Below are 18,165 nucleotides of genomic sequence, written 5' to 3' on the forward strand. Positions count from 1 at the left end.
TACATTCTTAAATCTTGTGAATTATTCGTTAAACAAAGTAATTATTTAAAAATTATTAGCAAGTTCAAGGAAGCTACAACACCAAAATATCTTGGAGTGATTTGTGACGTCGGTTAGTAATTAAAGTAATACCTACTTTGATTTAAAATACAAAAGCCAATAGCCAATAGTAGTTCAATTTAGAGAACACTTTATAAAGTATTATTCAGAGAGTATTATAAGAGCCATTAGTTCATTAGTTAAAACTTGTCGTAATTAAGTATGGTATCTTTAGCATAGTGGTATATGTGCGTGGGCGTGAAACCCGAGAGATGCAGGTTCGATTCCTGCGGGGTGTCTTACTTTTTTCAAAAAAATCTTTGCTATTGGTTTACACACAACATAACACACAACACAACATTTATACACAACATCCGCCACAGGATCAATAACGCAGAAATTTATTCCAAACATAAACTGTGCCATCACTCTTGCCAGGAACTTAAAAATATCACACGAACTCACACAGATACTAACAGGCCACGGATCGGTGCGAGCTTATCTAAAAAGATTTAAATTGAGGGATGACGACTGTTGTCCATATGACGGCAACACATCTCAAACTGTGTGGCATGTCATCAACGACTGCCCTATACTAGAAAGGGGGCGATGGACTCTCAGGACTCGATGTAGACAACATAATCACGAAATTGACCTCCAAAAGCCTCACGAAGCACTAAGCAATAGAACAACACAAGAACACTACACAAAATATTTAATCCTGGCCATAAAGAAAATTAAAGATATAAATGGAGGCACCTAATTAGCCCCACATCAATGCAACTAACCCACCCAACCACCTTGTACGAAAAAGCAAGGGTATGGTTATTATTAAAAAAAAAAAAAAAAATATAACTTTTCAGAAGTGTTTTCAAAAATTATGAATGTACAATCATTATTTCATTTGGAACCATTTTGAAAAATATTGAAATGAATTCATCCATTGAACTAGTGTAAATAATACTCTGACTTTCATTATTCACCTACACTATGGATGCACATCTAAAGCGAAACCCATTCAGTCTAAATTCACCGTAACATCCCCTGAATTTTCTAATAAACGTATTGATAACACAGTATGACGTATAGGGTTGAGTAATATTATCACCGTTGCCACCTTGAATAATTAAAGTCATCTTGCAATATTACCGTAGCAAAATTTATCACGTCGTTGCACCTTGCAGGTGTGTATGACGTCACTATGATGTTGCATTTTCATAACATATTATAACCCAGTGGTATCAAACTGTGCGCCGCGGCTAGATTTATATAATTCGGAGGACGTTTTCTGTGGACAATATTATTATAAAATTAATTCAAACTATTCTTCCCTTATTATTAAGATAATCCAGTAGCGAAATGTGGAAGCAGGCTTTGGAGATCCGACATAAATCATGCACACTAAACTTTGTCAGACATACTTATTTGTTTCCAATGAGCCAAGATTATAAATTGCAGGTTGTGTTGGTCAGTTTTTTTTTTTTAAATATTTTATAGATATAAAAATATTGTTTCATCTTTTATATATTATGATTGGGTTTAGGCAAAGATTAATTAAATTTTAAATTTTAAATCACCATCTGCAACCTGTATTCTTAGAACAACGAAAATCGAAAAGTACCTGCGACTGAAAAGTGTGCACTATTTTTGACGGATTTCTACAATCGGTCTAAACTATTTATTATAATTTAGTGTAGATATGAATTAATTCAGGGGGAGGCAAACTTTTTGGATGGAAGGCCAAATTCAAAAATTCAAAATGAGTGGCGGGCTGCAAGTAAAATACCATTTTTAGATATTATACTATTTATTATCACGAAAAATAAACATTACAAAAAAAATAATGAGAAAAATGAAACTGTTGTACATTTTTTAACATTTTTTTTTTAAATTCAGATGTTAATTTTGTAGTTGATATCCTCAAAACTGCTTGTAAATGGACATCGGAGATATTTGATCGTAAAGAATTTTTATTGAGGTTCATGACCGAAAATGTTTGTTCACATAGGTTGATCCTAAAATAACGAACATTTTTCTTGCATAATCTTTAAGTTGGTCGAATTTGTCTGGATTAAGGGCATTGTAAAATTTAGAGATTTCTTCACGACGATGCAATTCTCTTCAATCAGTGTCACATTGCAGATCAATAATCTCAAGTTGTAGCTCTGTCGGTATACTATCAATATCTATTAAAAATGGATCGCGTACTATTGCTAAACAAATTTTAATCTATTGTCAATATTTTTTAAAAAACTATAAAAAAGTTATTCGTAATCAGAAGTACAATTAATGATGGCGGGCCGCAGTTTGCCCCCCCATTTTTTTAAAATTTAATTAATAATTGAATTTAAAAAAAATCATCTGAAAATTGTGTTCTTAGTTCAATGCAAACAAATAAGTATGAGTGAAAAAGTTCAGTATGGACTATTTATGTCGGATCTCCACAGGCTACCTCCAGCTTTTGCCATTGAGAACAAACAAATATTTTAATGCTGTGTCCTTTAGATTTAATTGTATTTTTATTAAAAATCCGTAATTATGTTCGTTTAAATTGTCATAAATGGAAAGTTATACAAGGACGCAAAGAAAAATACGTCTCATGCCGATAGGGATACTTTCGAATGGTAGTTTTCAAAGTCAAAAAAATGCCTCGAATCTGAATATTAAGTAAAAAATTCAATGGGGTGTTTAGAACATTTTTTAAGACGAGGTGGCACGAAAAATTTTAACGACCATGATAACCTATTGGGTGGTAGTCAATTTTTGAGAGAACTTTATTGTTAGTGATGTAACAACAAGCCATCAGAATGGATGCAGAAAGTAGAAACATTAAGTCAATGCAATAACGAAAATTACCATTAATGTCCAAGGTTATATGAAATTTGATGATAAGCCTGCGTATTTTATACACTTATTATTTTCATGGGATTATCAGAGGAAACCTTATGAATCACGAAACTTTGTACGGATTAAACGGTGGGGAAAGCCGACTTTTCTCTAAATGTGATATTAATAGGAATATTGATTTTAGGCTTAGTTGGCGACAGACATATACATAACTATTTCGTTTATTGGTTCACAAAAATTCATTACTTCCACTTTATTATATTATTATTTCCAGACTTCGGAGACTCCGCTAGTAAGGTATCATTTTTTTATCTAATTATTATCATTATTTTGAACTTATTTAACCTGTTTTACTGTTATAAAAAAATATATTCCTATTTAGGCCAAATATATATGAATGGTGATTAGTCTAAAATTATTATATATTTACATAATCATGAGCAATTTGGTTTTTATCACAACTAAATTATTGGAAAAGTCTTATCATTTATAAACTTGAATAGTATTCAGTAATCGAATTATACATCGTTGGTTTATAAAATTATATTATACATCTTCTATTCTTTATCTTTAAATGAACGAGAGTATTTTTTAAACAAGAAAGAAGCGTGTAATAAAAAAATATACTAAACATGGTTGTACGCTTCTAACAAGATTTTTTTTCTAAAAACATGATTTAAAAAAAAACCCAGTAAATAACAGCCAATGAAAACTTGTGTTTTAAAATATAATTTATAAAAATCCATCAAAAATGAATGTCACATAAATATTATAACTACCGCATAAGGGTTTATTGGTTTCAAGCTGTTTAATTAATAAAAATAAATTAAAAAGTTATGGCAATAATGAATATAATATAAATAATCAAATAATAATAGTAACCATATTAATAAATAAAATTTAAATAATTATCGAAAAAATGTTGTGAACGCAAAATTAATACACAGCTATATACGATCATTGGTTTTAATTAATAAATAATAACTAACATATAATTGAATTGGTGTTTACTCAGTATTGAAAAATAATTTACATTTTTTAAAAATAATAACTAAGTTGTCAATATTTACAATGCATTCCATTGAAGATGCGAAACACATAAATTAATTTAAAGTGGTCTTAAATTTGTATACTTACCTACATATATATTAATTTTATTTATACAAGTAAAAACAGGTGACTTGTGGACAATACTGACGAATGACAAAAACTGAATCGCGAATAATGATCTACAGTAATAATGTAGATGCACCAAAGATGTTGAGAAAAAACCAATATTCTTCCAGATAGAGTGTTTTGTGGTTTCCCTCTCAAAATCGCTATAGTTCCATGAATAAAGCATCAAGGTTCCAGTTTCATATATGTACAAATGTTTGCCAGGGTCTGTCCATATCCAGGTCTAATCGGCCACGCGAATTGACGTCAACTAAGGTCAGTTTTGAGGCACCTGATTATTTGTGTCGTATGGGACGGAACAATTCCAATCATTCTTTAGATCGATCACTGACACCTCCTGACTTCTTTGCTTTGGTAGAGTTTTAGTATTCAGAAACACTTAATGTCGCTAAAAATAAATGACTCAAAGCAATTTTTATTTTCAAAACTCTTTCTTTAAGCACCGAGGCGCATAGTTGTTACATAAATCCCGTGCGACTTCGTCTCAGGATAAGGAAATGTGGCACTAAAATCGTTTCATTCCGACACGCTAATAATGTCATGGATAGCGGCTGTGCACAAATCACAGCTACATATACGTCATGACGGTTAGAGATGAGGTGACTCAAATCATTGCCCCAAATATTTAAGTAGTAGACATGGGATCTTTTTTTTTGTTACACTTTCATGTAGATGAATAGGTGAAAAACAGCTTTTTGTTTTCTCAAATACACAGTCACAAGTAGGGAATCCAATCCCGAGCCAAAATTCTGATCCCGGGATTTCGGGATTACAATTTGACAATCCCGGGATCCCGGGACTGGTCCCGGGATTGGCATTTTTTCCATTGTTAATATAAAATTTTTATATTTACAAATAACATTGATAAATTATTTGATTAAAAGTGCTAAGCATTGTTTTTTTCCAATTTTTTAATTTTTAATAATTTATGTGAAAAAATAAAATGAATCGGCAACCTACACATGGGTATAAATCAAACTTCATTCAAACTCAGTTTATTTCTGATGTAGTTATTTTTTATTAAAAGTATTTTTTCTGTTATATTTTCGCTTTTATTTTATTTTCCATAAAAACTGATAAAAAAATCAATCCCGAAATCCCGGGATTATGTTAATCAATCCCGGGATTCATAGGTATCGAAAATAGCTCGGGATTCGAGATCCCGGGATTGGAATCCATATTTAAAATGAATAAATTCCACATTTTGATAATGCAGAAATGTTAGAAAGCAGTAGTTCTTCAGCAATTCACAAAAAGTCAAAAATACCTAAAAGTGGACTTGGCTGATTTTGAAATGTAGCGACACATCTGTATAGTTGAAAAAAATGATCTATGTAAGGGTGTAGCAACATGTTGAATAACGTCTTATTATATAGAGCTAAACGTCAAATTGAATTGAATTATATTTATCGATTTTCATTGGTAAATCACAAAAGGATTGGAAAAAAATTCAACATCTTTGGGGTGTGAAAATATTAGTTAAAATAATGAAGATGTGCCGATGAATTAAATGTGTTTTATAATAATTTATTACAGATATTGTAAATTAAAATAATTAATTTGAAATTGTAAATATTTAGTAAAAAAAAACGTGTATATTATATCATAGTAGTATCAGGCGAAGATAAAAGTAATACACGGAGATTGTTGAAAAGGTGAAAAATTCAAAACGATGATTACTGCTAACTAAGACACATTGTGTAATAGGAGTGCAGAATAAGCGAAAGAGGTATTTCGTTAATCCGCCTGCATGAGTATAGTTCCCGAGGGCGCTTGTATCAGGGGCGCAGGAGGTAGCGTCGCCGTGCGGAGGTGCCGTGCTCGCGGGCCTTGGATGGGGGGGCCGCGGGGGGCGAGGCGCTAGGCGGGGTGCGCCATGCCCGGCGGACGGCGGGGGCTCGTCGCCCCGCAGAACACCTTCCTGGAAAACATCATACGCCGCTCGTCGTCGCAACGTAAGTACAACCGCCCACTTTCTCATTAATTATGCCAGCTAATACAATTTTAATCTTGCATTCCCTTTCAGCGATGACAATGTTTTTCTTTTCAGGAATTTCAAACTTCTTTACGATTAGGTTTTTAGTCCGTGAGACAAATATCACACCAAGAATTTTCATGGCGCATGGACAATTATTATTATGATTTCTAGACTACATTAAGTAAAGAGATTGTCCATACATGGCGCCACGCCTCAATGATCGTGGGATTGGTGTGATGGGATCTGATATAATATGATGATTTGTGACGAAGGGTTAGGGGATTCTAGAAAATGTGACGCATAAGACCAACAAAATATAAACTGAAAATATCCAGATGTTGATCATTATCAACCAATTACCCCAAATTTTAGTGCAACGCTTAGTCTACTAGAATCATTCAATATTTTTTTTATTATTTTGTAGTAAACAGATATATTATAATATAAATAAATTAAAATGACAGAAAAAATGAACTCTACCTATATTGTAATAAGAATCGATTTCTAACAATAATAAAATAAGATAAAAAGGATCTTGTCGGTTTACAGGAAGCCAGCGGCAAACAAATTTTGAAAATAGCCGACATACTGGATTATTTGTTAGGTTAGGTTAGGGAAGGTTTTCATTGTTGAATCAAAATATCAAATATTAGCGCCTGGTTATTTCTATATCTTATTTCTATGCGCCTATTAGGTTTCTGCCTGGCTTCCTGTTCGACGGTTTCATTATGTCCCTTAGATAGGAAAATAAAGGAAATAGGTAGCTTGGGTTGACAGGAACCTGTGGGTCTATTCTATACTTATCGAACACTAAATTGATAAATAGTATCAAACTTAGGGTAGGTTTGTATCAAAATATTAGCACTTATTGTAACAATTACACGAAGCTGGTTTTTATTGTTGCAATAAGTGCGATATTTTAACAGCACCTATCTTGCTGCTGTTAAAATATCGCACTTATTGCAACAATAAAAACCAGCTTCGTGTAATTGTTACAATAAGTGCTAATATTTTGATACAAACCTACCCTAAGTTTGATAATATTTATCACTTTAGCGGTCGATAAGCATAGAATAGACCCACTGATGTAGTTTGATGGTGTTATCTTTCCTTCATATCCTTATTAAAGACTGGACTTCTGTGCAACTCCTGAATAGTATTAACAGTTGTTACGTTTAAAGCCCGTCGTCTTGAAGGTAATTGTCAGGTGATTTACCTTCAAGGACGTATTTAGACTAGATGGCGAGAAAATGATAAGGAAACAATAAGCTTTCACGAAACTTAAAAAATTAAAGTTTATTCACCGAAAATTCGACTACATAATATACAGCGGACAAGATATACGAGTTACAATGATTTGATAATAACAGGCAAATGGCGCGAGGTGCCTGTTCCTATTATACATTTTTATCATTTTAATTAGTTTATTGACGTCTTGGGCGTGAGATCCGACGTAGCTCCAATGTCCAATGACCGTCTCTGCCCTACATTTGTGATTATCAAGCTAGAATATTCTGTAGGCGTTCTGTAGGCGTTCTGTAGGTGAATGTGAATGAAAATGAACCTGCTGTTAAGTATTTTTTGACGAGATGATAAAAGAAAAAGGCTTGACATTGGTTGGTCTGCCTTTTTACCATTGTAACCTAAATCCAATTGTGTATATTTGGTCGCTTGTCAAGATAAGGCTGGAATAGAAAAAAATATTGAAAACTCGTAAATAATTACTGATAATAAAAATATTATTAAAAACCTTATTTCATTAGGGATTTTGCGCTAACAATAATGACAACACTGACAATATTTTTTACTCGGCGTGTAGTGACATCCGGTTTTCGCCCTTGTAAAATGTTCAAACAGTAGATAGTTGGTATGTGTTTTTTTTAACGCATCAATCAATTAGATTTTTTTGGTTTGGGATGTCCCTGTGATGAATACACACGTGGCGTGTCACCAGAATAAATCAATTCATCATCGTGTTAAGCAGCTCTTTCAGCTGAGTCCAACAAACCCAAAAAATACGACTGTTTGTCACCCAATTATATTGTCTGTCTTTTGGGTTTTGAGATTTTTGGACCCTGCGGACCGTCTGCTTTGAAGACATTGGCTGAGATCGGCCGTTGCTTGACTGATAAAACAAGTGTCGTTCAACTGAGTACCTGAGACAGCGAATAAGCATAGAAATTCAACGAAGGAAAGCAGATGCGGTTTTAGGTACTATAAAGGTATCCAAGAGACTGGAGAATGTATTTTATATACTTGGAGAAACCTAGTATATCAATAGTTTTATAATTATTATTTTATTGGTTTATACAATATAATAATATACGAGTACTATCCACTTATATTGTTCAATTTTACAAGTTTCTTTACGTATTTTGTTTTACTCTTTTAAGTAGGTACTTACTATTTTTATTGTTTCTCTATATAATTCTCAATCTAATATTTATAATAAATAACTGTTTATTTGTAATAATAAAATAGTATATTAGGAAACCCTGACTCATTGTTAAAAGTTGGTAGAACTCCGCAACTGTGTATAATCAATTATGTTACATAGATTGATACTTGCACATTGTATGAGCTGTATATTAAATTGAACACTGTGATGTAAGTTTATCTTACGTCACAGTAAACATAATTAATATTTACTACTACGTCATTATGAAGATAGTATATTATCAATATTTTAATTATAAGTTAAGGGTGATGCAATATTACAAACAATATTGCGCAATACAATATTGCTTGCGGTAAATATTATCAATATCACGATGAGGTAAGTGCATATTATTTCATTATGTACGGAAAACTGAACGATATTCCCTTTTCTTGGTATACAGTATACACACTAAGGCTTTCGGGTATAGTATCTCATAGAAACGGAACCTTAGAATTAAGCTTCTCCTACTTAATCTTGCATAATGACCCCACAACTTCCTGTACTTATACTCTCATATCTATTCTATGAGACACCCATAGCCAACCTTTGGTAATGTTTAATACTTATATAATGATAATAATATTATAATCGTTTTGTTGTCAGCAGACAAAATTGGCAAATCAGGGTTTCTCAAACTATGTTGCGCGGAATGAGAATAGGTGATTATTAGAAGAATTTTTAGAAGAATACCCCAGTGTCAAAACAAGCTATTATTGTTATACTTTTCGTTTACTACGACATATTTATAAAGTCTAGAACAGGCTCGACGCCACATCAGACATTAGAATTCAACTTTATAATATAATGCCTGATTTCAAGAAGATTTGCAATTCAATTACCCAAAATCATCGAAGTAATTAACAATTTCATTCACTTAATATGTTTTCATGTGTTATGTTGTAAAAATAATTATTAAATAAATAATAAATGTTTTTTCTCATTTTTTTATTGATTATGTAGTTATTTATTTACCTAGATACCTTACAAATCAAGGTATTCCGTTGAAATGTTTAGGATTGGTTGTCGCAGGAAAAGTTTTGGAAACACTGGGTAATTGTACAGATCACCATTAAGTCAATTCTGAGCTGGAATAAAACTCATGATTTTACGTAATATTTGCAATCGCTATAACCTATGTAGAGTGGAGGGAGCTAAGAGAGGCTTTTCCAGCAGAGGATAGATACCGGCTGATGATGATGATGATATCGTATGAATGTTACCAAAGATTATTAATCAGTTACCTAAATTTGTTCTATTGAAGGGTGAAATTGATTTAATTTGAATTGAAATTCTAAATAATTAATATTTTGTATTATTCCGTTAGAATCGTTTTTAGCGATTCGGGTTTCGTATTTCGGTATCTTCATGCATTATGCACGTCACATGATAACGAATATACAACTGAGTAGTCAGGCACAGTTGGTTGTATTTTTGTAATAGGTGAATGTATAGTCGAACCCCGGGTAGGTAAAAATGATTCAAATACATACATCACTTAGCATGTGGTTTTCGTTTGACGTTATATCGTGCGTAGATAGATAGATAGACTACTGGTTATGAGTGGAACTGAGAAAGAAAGTAATGAGGCATGGCAAGATAGTCGGCGGGGAAAAATTTACAGATACACGCGACACTCTAAATATTGTAAAGCCGAAATCCCGAATGCAGAAATCCCGAATGCTGAAATCCCGAATGGCCGAAATCCCGAATGGCCCAAATCCCGAAAAATAAAAAAATACAAACAGTAATATTTGCGCAATATTAACACTTTATGTACTCTATTTTCACGCAAATTTTACAAGAGAGACAAAAACCCATTTTCCACAAAAAAATGGTTTTTGGTCTCTCTTGTAAAATTTGAGCAATTCAAGATAAGTGTTAAGATTGCGCAATTATACCCGTTTGTATTTTTTTTATTTTTCGGGATTTCGGCCTTCGGGATTCCGGCCATTCGGGATTTCAGCGTTCGGGATTTCGGTATTCGGGATTTCGGCTTTCGGGATTTAGGCTTTCGGGATTTCAGTATTCGGGATTTCGGCCTTCGGGATTTCGACCCAAACCCATTATTTACTGATCGTGAAACATTTCTTAAAATACTTCGGAAACATAGTGCATATTATTAGAAAAAAATAAAAATAATGTCACACCGGATAGGTTATATAATATATATTTTCAAGTTTGCGAGTTGTTTTCAAATTATTTAAGGTTAGGTTAGGCTCATTACCGATAGCATATTGTTTCAAATAAATTATTGAGTGAGATAATACCTTGGTTTATTTTGTACATATCATTGATTGGTCTAAATTATTAGACTTTATGTATAAAAGGTTTTCTGTCTCTCATTTGGTAAATGGTCGGAAAATACCCTCATTTGAGTATATCTACCCAATTCTGCAAATGAGCAAGTAGCAGAACTTACTTACATACAAATTTCGCGGCATTCTGTATACTAGGTACAAAAGCGCTCATTAGACCATGTTCATAATTAATTTATTATTCACAGGGGTTAATTATTCGAGCTTGAAATTAAATTATATGCATTTATGAACAAAGCACTCGTTATTTATCCAAGTAAATTTGTACTATATTATAATACGCGCAAGTTGATATTACATTAATTAAACATATTTAGGTATGAGTGAAAAAAAATCTCGTGAGACTCATTCTGCCATACAGGTCTGAGACATGGACCTGAATAATAATAAATATGGCGAAATAAATCATGACGTAGTTAATTGACAGGCGCATGTAAATTCAAATTCTTTAGGATTTAATATTGAATGAGCGTCAGTTCATAAACCGAGAGCAGTTGTCAGAACGAAGGACTAGCGTATTCTTAACACGTGTTTATGTTTATCCTATATTCTTCCACACTCGAGATCCGTTGCCTGTTACTACACACCCGTTAGGTATTTCACTTCACATCAATTCTGTGTTACCTGCTCATACCATATCTGGCGCAATTCATGGTGTAGCCAATTATAAACGCCATCAAATATATGTCAGCAACTTTGAAAGGCTTTAGATGGTAAGAGAATTAAGTACACACTGAGGTTTTTTAATAATACAATTTATTATAATTTTGTACGTATAATGATGTGGAAAACTTATTTATTACTTTTACGTCATAGTATTTATTGCTTGTACATACAGGGAAACATTGAAATAAACATGAATAATATGGGTACTCCAGTATATGATTTAGGAAAACATAATAAATGCACATTAAATTTATATTTTTATGTTCATTATAATATTAAAATAATTAGTGATTTATTGACATTTTAATTGAGGAGCAAAAATCATGTTCACTAAGCCAATTTCAATATTATTGTTTTGTTACATTTGTAAACTGGTGAAAAATAATATATTGGTTTACTATTATACCGCTTGTGACTTCGCCTGTGATGTACGGGTGGTGGTCGTGTTCGTTGTCGTGGGTCCCAGGTTCAAACCCCCGAAAAAAACTATTAAAAAACCCCCTTCGTGAGACGGCCAAGGTTAAAAAAAGAGAAACTAAAATGTCAATTGTATCTCTTTAATCTTTAGTGATAATTTTTATTGTTAATTAAAATATCATCATCGAAGTTCTGACTTAACTCAAGGTGTAATTAAATTGAGTTAACGAGGGCCGCAAAGACTAATGTGTGGGTTAATATTTTTGTAAAGTGACATTTTAATATACTTAATACAATAATTTAGAGACCAAAACACACATTTATATGATGACAGCAATTAAAAACGTAATATTTTCATTAATTTTAAGGGTCGTTTGGCAGGGACACAATTCTGTCGATATGATCTGTATCAAATATGATTGTACGATAATCTTGTAAATTAACATTTAATAGAGTAAAAAATAGTTTATTTTAAGAACGTTTAACTGGAGTTGTGCAACATTTGGGATACGGTTTTGTCAAGTCCTCTCCTCCAATCACATGATCCGGATCCTTTACATCACACCTGAAAATCAAAAAAATAAATAATATTAATACTATCGACCGAAGGTACTTGATGGAATTTGAATTTAAATTCTAATGGATTTAAAACAAATTAAGTATATTATTTTTTAATTAACTATTTTTTTTTATTTAAAGAATACTATAAAAGACAGGCATAAAAACAGGGCACTCGTTATTGAATACAATTAATTTGAAACAGTGTAATGATAACACATCGGACTTTAAATTCGGCATGATTAGACAGTTTAGTACAAATTGCTTAAACATAATATATATTGATTCATTCGTATTATATAAAGGGTTATCAAATAAGAGATATATATATTATTTGAAATACAATAAGTTTATTGTGTCACAAGCTATATAACATGTTGCACCATCTTGTTCGAATCACATATCGTCTAGATCAAAATCATCTAATTCATGCCAGAAAAAAAACAGTAATCATGTTTCGGTAGCGTTTTCCATTGACAGTAGGGGTTTCAATCCCGGGATCACGGGATCCCGAGCTATTTTCAATACCTATGAATCCCGGGATTCGTAAACATAATCCCGAAGATTTCGGGATTGATCTTTTTATCAATTTTTATCGAAAATAAAATAAAAACAGAAAAAATACTTTTAATAACAAATAACTTAATTAGAAATAAACTGAGTTTGAATGGAGTTTGATTTATACCCATATGTAAGTTGCCGATTCATTTAATTTTTTCACATAATTAATAAAAATGAGAAAGAGGAAAAAAACAATGCTTCGCACTTTTAACAAAGTAATCCCACCATGGTCTCATACGTTTTACGGCAGTTTCATATTTGGCTGACTAATTAGATTTATGAAGCGGAAAGGCCATACACCACGATTTGCTTTACTATTTTAAATCTCGCTAACCCATTCATAAGTCTTTAGGTACTATCAGAAACAGCAATCTCATATTAAATTCACATTATTATTTATATTACAATATTATTTACTCCATTAAACTTATGTATTTTAAAGAATGAACGTACACAATATTAACAATAAAAATGTCTTAAATAGTATAAATTATACTAGATTTATTTTTGACCGATTTTATCAATGTTATTTGTGAATATAAAAAAAAATATATTAACAATGGAAAAAATGCCAATCCCGGGATTGTCAAATTGTAAAACCGAAATCCCGGGTTCAGAATTTTGGCTCGGGATTGGATTCCTTAATTGACAGTAACTGCATTGCCATTCTAGTTTTCAAAAAAATATGGCCCAATTACATAAACTACACCAACCTGTTAAAATTTTTGTGGGTGTAAAGGGATCTCACTTGCAGGCGATCATAATACCCATGCCCTTTTAATTATCAGATAAGTATATTATCAACGCCCACGGTGGCCGCGCGGCATAAGCGTTGGACTATAAAGCCGTGGGTCCCAGGTTCGAATCCTGGGTCTGACAAGTACACATATTGTTTTTCAATTTGTGTGTCAGGGTATGGACCTAATAGGTTGAGTAAGTGGCTGACATCCATTTCTCGTAAAAAACAAAATCTGTCAATACAAACCTCCACTCTGTGGAGGCCCATATGATCCTATCAAGATCGGACATAGTCGAAAAAAAAATATTATGATTATCATATTGAGTTATTTTAATTGAAATATACTTACGCCTTCACAGTCATATTGTTCGCTTTATCACACGTCAGTTCTCCACATCGTTTGATTGGCTGATAAGTTTTGCCGACTTCCAAGCTGGAAAAGAAAACACATAAAATGGCTGATATATCATTATTTGTTATTATTATCATATTATAACGTCATGGACGTAGCGGCGAAGAGTGTAAGTAGACGGTGGAGATTCGACACAAATAGTGCACACTGCAATTTGTCAGTCATACTTATTTGTTTTCATTGAACTAAGAATACAAATTATCGGTATTAATAACTGGCGTATGTTAATCAATGCTGTTGAAGAAACCGTTCTTATATTGGATTGAGTAATCATTGGTTTCTTTATTAAATATAAAATTATTCGTAGGATGTTTATCACATTTTAATGGTCAAGGACTCAATAGCTTATAATCACTATCTTTAGAATTATCTTCAAATGTGTTAATTGTGCCCATTTTTTGAATAATAAAATGCGTAATTCTTGTCAAATTTGGGATCACAGAGATTATAAAATATATCGTAAATATTTCACTATATAATGTTAACATTAATTTTACTAATAGTTTTGTAAATGCGTTTAAAAATTAATATATCTAAAAAATCTTGACACCACTGCACATGGATGTACTGAAATATAACTATATTCTAAAACATTAGATCGAGAAGTTTAAAAGAATACTATTTTATGTAATAAAAATACTTTATGCAGTCATCAAATGTTTAAAATAAATATAAAGAATAATAAGGCTTCAAAATTATATAAATATATTTTCTACAACGTTTGAGGAATGTCCAGGGTTATGCTCCGAAAATACCATAACATTTTGATCTACGTTGGGCATGTGGGCCGTTAATAACTCCACAGTTTACCTGAATATTAATAAACTTGACAGGTGGTTCTTTTTTTTTTTGCTTCACTTGAACATTCCATATTTGTGTCGCTAGATTTCAAAATCAGCCAAGTCCATAATAGATGAATAGGAGAAAAACAGCTTTTTACTTTCTCAAAAACACAGTCACAAGGGTGAAAGTTTATATTATTTCGAGTATAGAATATTTAAAATTAATAACTTCCCCATTTTGATAATGCAGAAATGTTAGAAAGCAGTAGTTCTTCAACAATTCACAAAAAAGTCAAAAATACCTAAAGGTGGACTTGGCTGATTTTGAAATGTAGCGACACATTTATAGTACTTACATTTTTTAGTACCGTTACGTTACGGTCGCTCTATGGACCGAAATTTGTAATCGCAAATATTGGTGTCACTGATAATACGCCACAGACTCGTAGAGGGCATAATTCACTCCATTGGCGAAGAGTGGAGGTAGGTTGTTAATATCCGACGTAAATGAGCCACACTAAACTTTATAAGACACACGTATTTGTTTTCATTTAACTAAACATACAAATTGCAGATGGTATTAAATCATTTTTTAAATTCAATTACAATTTTCGGCATCTTTGATTTTTATATTGTCCGACAATAATAAAACTTACTCATAATTTTATTATACAAGGCTGTGATAAATAAACTAAATAATGATAGGTATCTAACTTACTCTCGCGATGCAATGATGTATGAGTCATGGCAAACCATGGTGGCACATTTCCCAGGAACTTGGTATTCCATATTGATTATCATTGGGAAACCATGTGTTGGGTTATAGCACATCCCCTCATCCTCTATTAAAAAAAATGTTTATATTATTACCAGCACAATACATATAACCAGGTGGTAGTGCCGTCTATCAACATTCTCTATCGTTCTCATAGGTTCACGTCTTCATTCTGATATTTTAGCGTAGTCTTTATAAAGTTTCCTGACTTTTCACCGAGCATGCCATCACTGAAGTCAGTCATTTGTTAAGTGGCGACACTGACCTGATGGTTTTTCATCATAAATAATGTTTATATTTTTTAATTGATTATGTATGACTATAATTTATATGACCAAAAATTATTTTAATTGAAATTTAATGAGGTTGCCAGCAACTTGTTGCCAATGTGGACACCGCTTAAGGTTACAGTGCGTTACGTCCCTATTATAATTAGGTACCTTTAAATCTCTCACTAATTTGTTGATTCTCGATAATAAACTATAACCGTCATGTAAGCATCTGTTAAATTATTATGAGAGTATCCTATTATTTGTTTTATTTCACGACCCGATTAAAATAAATGATTCCTCCGATTTTTCAAATTTAGAATTTGCGTTTATACGTAGGTATATGTTTAATTCGCCATCTCCCTATCTCATTCTCTCTTACAATTTTTTATATGTTTTCGCTCATACGCTACAGATAATTCAATAAGCTGATATTCAATGTTAGTAAACTTATAAAAATATCATCGTCGAACTGGTGAAGCCTCCGATGTGTATTTTTTTTCAAAATGGTTGGCTAAATAATACATAATAATATACAGAGCTACAAACTTATCTGGAGAATGAGATGGGAGAGCTACTGTCGAAAACTATTCAATCACGACTCGTAACTGGCAAAATCTGACATTCGAATGACGTTTTTCAATATGGCGTCCTATGGTAGTTCGTAGTTCCATTTTTGGCCATTCTCCAGATAAGTTTGTAGGTCTGTATACCAGTGGCGAAGGGTGGAGGTAGGCTGTTAAGATCCAATATAAAATCCGGCCCACGGTGGCCGCGGGGCTTAAGCGTTGGACGATAACGCCGTGGGTCCCAGGTTCGAATCCTGGGTCTGGCAAGTACACATATTGTTTTTCAATTTGTGTGTGAGTTATGGACCTAATATGTTGAGAAAGTGGCTGACATCCATTTCTCGTAAAAAACAAAATCTGTTAATACAAACCTCTACTCTGTGGAGGCCCATATGATCCTATGAGAATCGGACATGGTCGGAAAAAAAAAACTTTAACAGTTCAGCATATTTGTTTTCATTGAACTAAGTCTACATACAATGTGTATATAGTGTTGCCTAGTGTGTAACCTAATCCAAGTCATAGTAGATAACAGTCAAAACATATTTGTTTATTTATAATTATTATTTATATTATTTATCGATTATAGTTTGGTTTAGTAAGTCACGTAAATTCAATTAAAGTACACTTGCATGGCGACCACAGTTTGAGTAAAAGCTCCTGAGATATTCTCAGTCATAAATAATACTGGTGCACCACATCCAAACATACGGTCCCGTGATACACATTAAGAAGACCGGCTGTGGTGCGGTGCTAAAAGTTAACACCTTTAGGGCGCACGACAACGCTTTTGAGAGGATTTTTTTTATATTTTCTTGATTAATTATTGGAACGAGAGATAACTTCAACAGGGTATATAAAAATGTCCATGAGTAGGTATTGGTTACAAAGATCAAAAATTGGATGCGAAGTCAGCAATAATGAATGATTGAATATATTATGAATAAAACAGAAAATAAACAGTGAACAATCCAACACGTTTCACAATTAAATGTGAAATTTGTAGGCTACAAATAAATAAATTACTAGGAGAGTTCTTTATTGTTTTTCTAAAACAGTAAAATGGAGCTTTGTCTTGCCAATACTGACTTCCTATATACGTATTTTATTATAATTTTATATTATACATACCTGTGTACATAAAACCCATTTCAAATGAGTCCCACGTGCCTGCATACGATGTTAACAAAAAAGCAAGGCTACTTATAATAATAAAATGTACTTTAGCACCCATTTTTCAGTATAACAAAATTACTCAGCTCAAAGTGTCTTCAATTGAATTTAGATGACAACTGATTCGTAATTATTCGCACAACGCTTGAACTGATTTATAATAATTGTTTATTTTATTTTTCTCAGATATCTATTTTTAAGATTATACATTATTTTCTTGAATATGAGCAGATAAGATGTTGCGACAGTGGCCTTCGGAATAAAATTATTATATCGTCGGTATAGTGGCAAAAGGCGTTAAGTCAAAAAACCTTGTTTTGAGATAATCGTCTTTTTCTAAATTCAAGAAATTGAAACCTCTCTATTTAAATAGTTTAAACATTTTTACCTAAACTTGCTACCTACTTTATGATATTCGGTAATCATTTATGAATTTGATTTGAGTATTG

At 32.3% G+C, this 18,165-nt stretch overlaps 1 protein-coding gene and 1 long non-coding RNA gene across 2 annotated transcripts in view; one reads left to right on the plus strand and one right to left on the minus strand.

Moving 5' to 3' along the window:
- Positions 1 to 5,598: 5,598 nt before the first annotated feature.
- Positions 5,599 to 18,165, plus strand: part of eag (potassium voltage-gated channel protein ether a go-go) — a 319,631-nt gene continuing 307,064 nt past the window's right edge. The window contains exon 1 of the mRNA XM_085948780.1: positions 5,599 to 6,017. Within this exon, the coding sequence (XP_085804906.1) occupies positions 5,939 to 6,017 (79 nt within the window). The 5' untranslated portion in view covers positions 5,599 to 5,938. The remainder of the gene's footprint in view (positions 6,018 to 18,165) is intronic.
- Positions 11,700 to 17,837, minus strand: LOC147070821 (uncharacterized). The gene is made up of 4 exons (XR_015070894.1): positions 17,675 to 17,837; positions 15,649 to 15,772; positions 14,086 to 14,169; positions 11,700 to 12,443 (listed from the first exon to the last, which is right to left on the minus strand). It is a non-coding gene; the product is annotated as an uncharacterized LOC147070821 (long non-coding RNA).

The sequence above is a fragment of the Rhyacophila brunnea genome, unplaced genomic scaffold (genome assembly GCF_057557595.1).
Source record: "Rhyacophila brunnea isolate RB1 unplaced genomic scaffold, BYU_Rbru_1.0 scaffold_21, whole genome shotgun sequence".
NCBI lineage: Eukaryota > Metazoa > Arthropoda > Insecta > Trichoptera > Rhyacophilidae > Rhyacophila > Rhyacophila brunnea.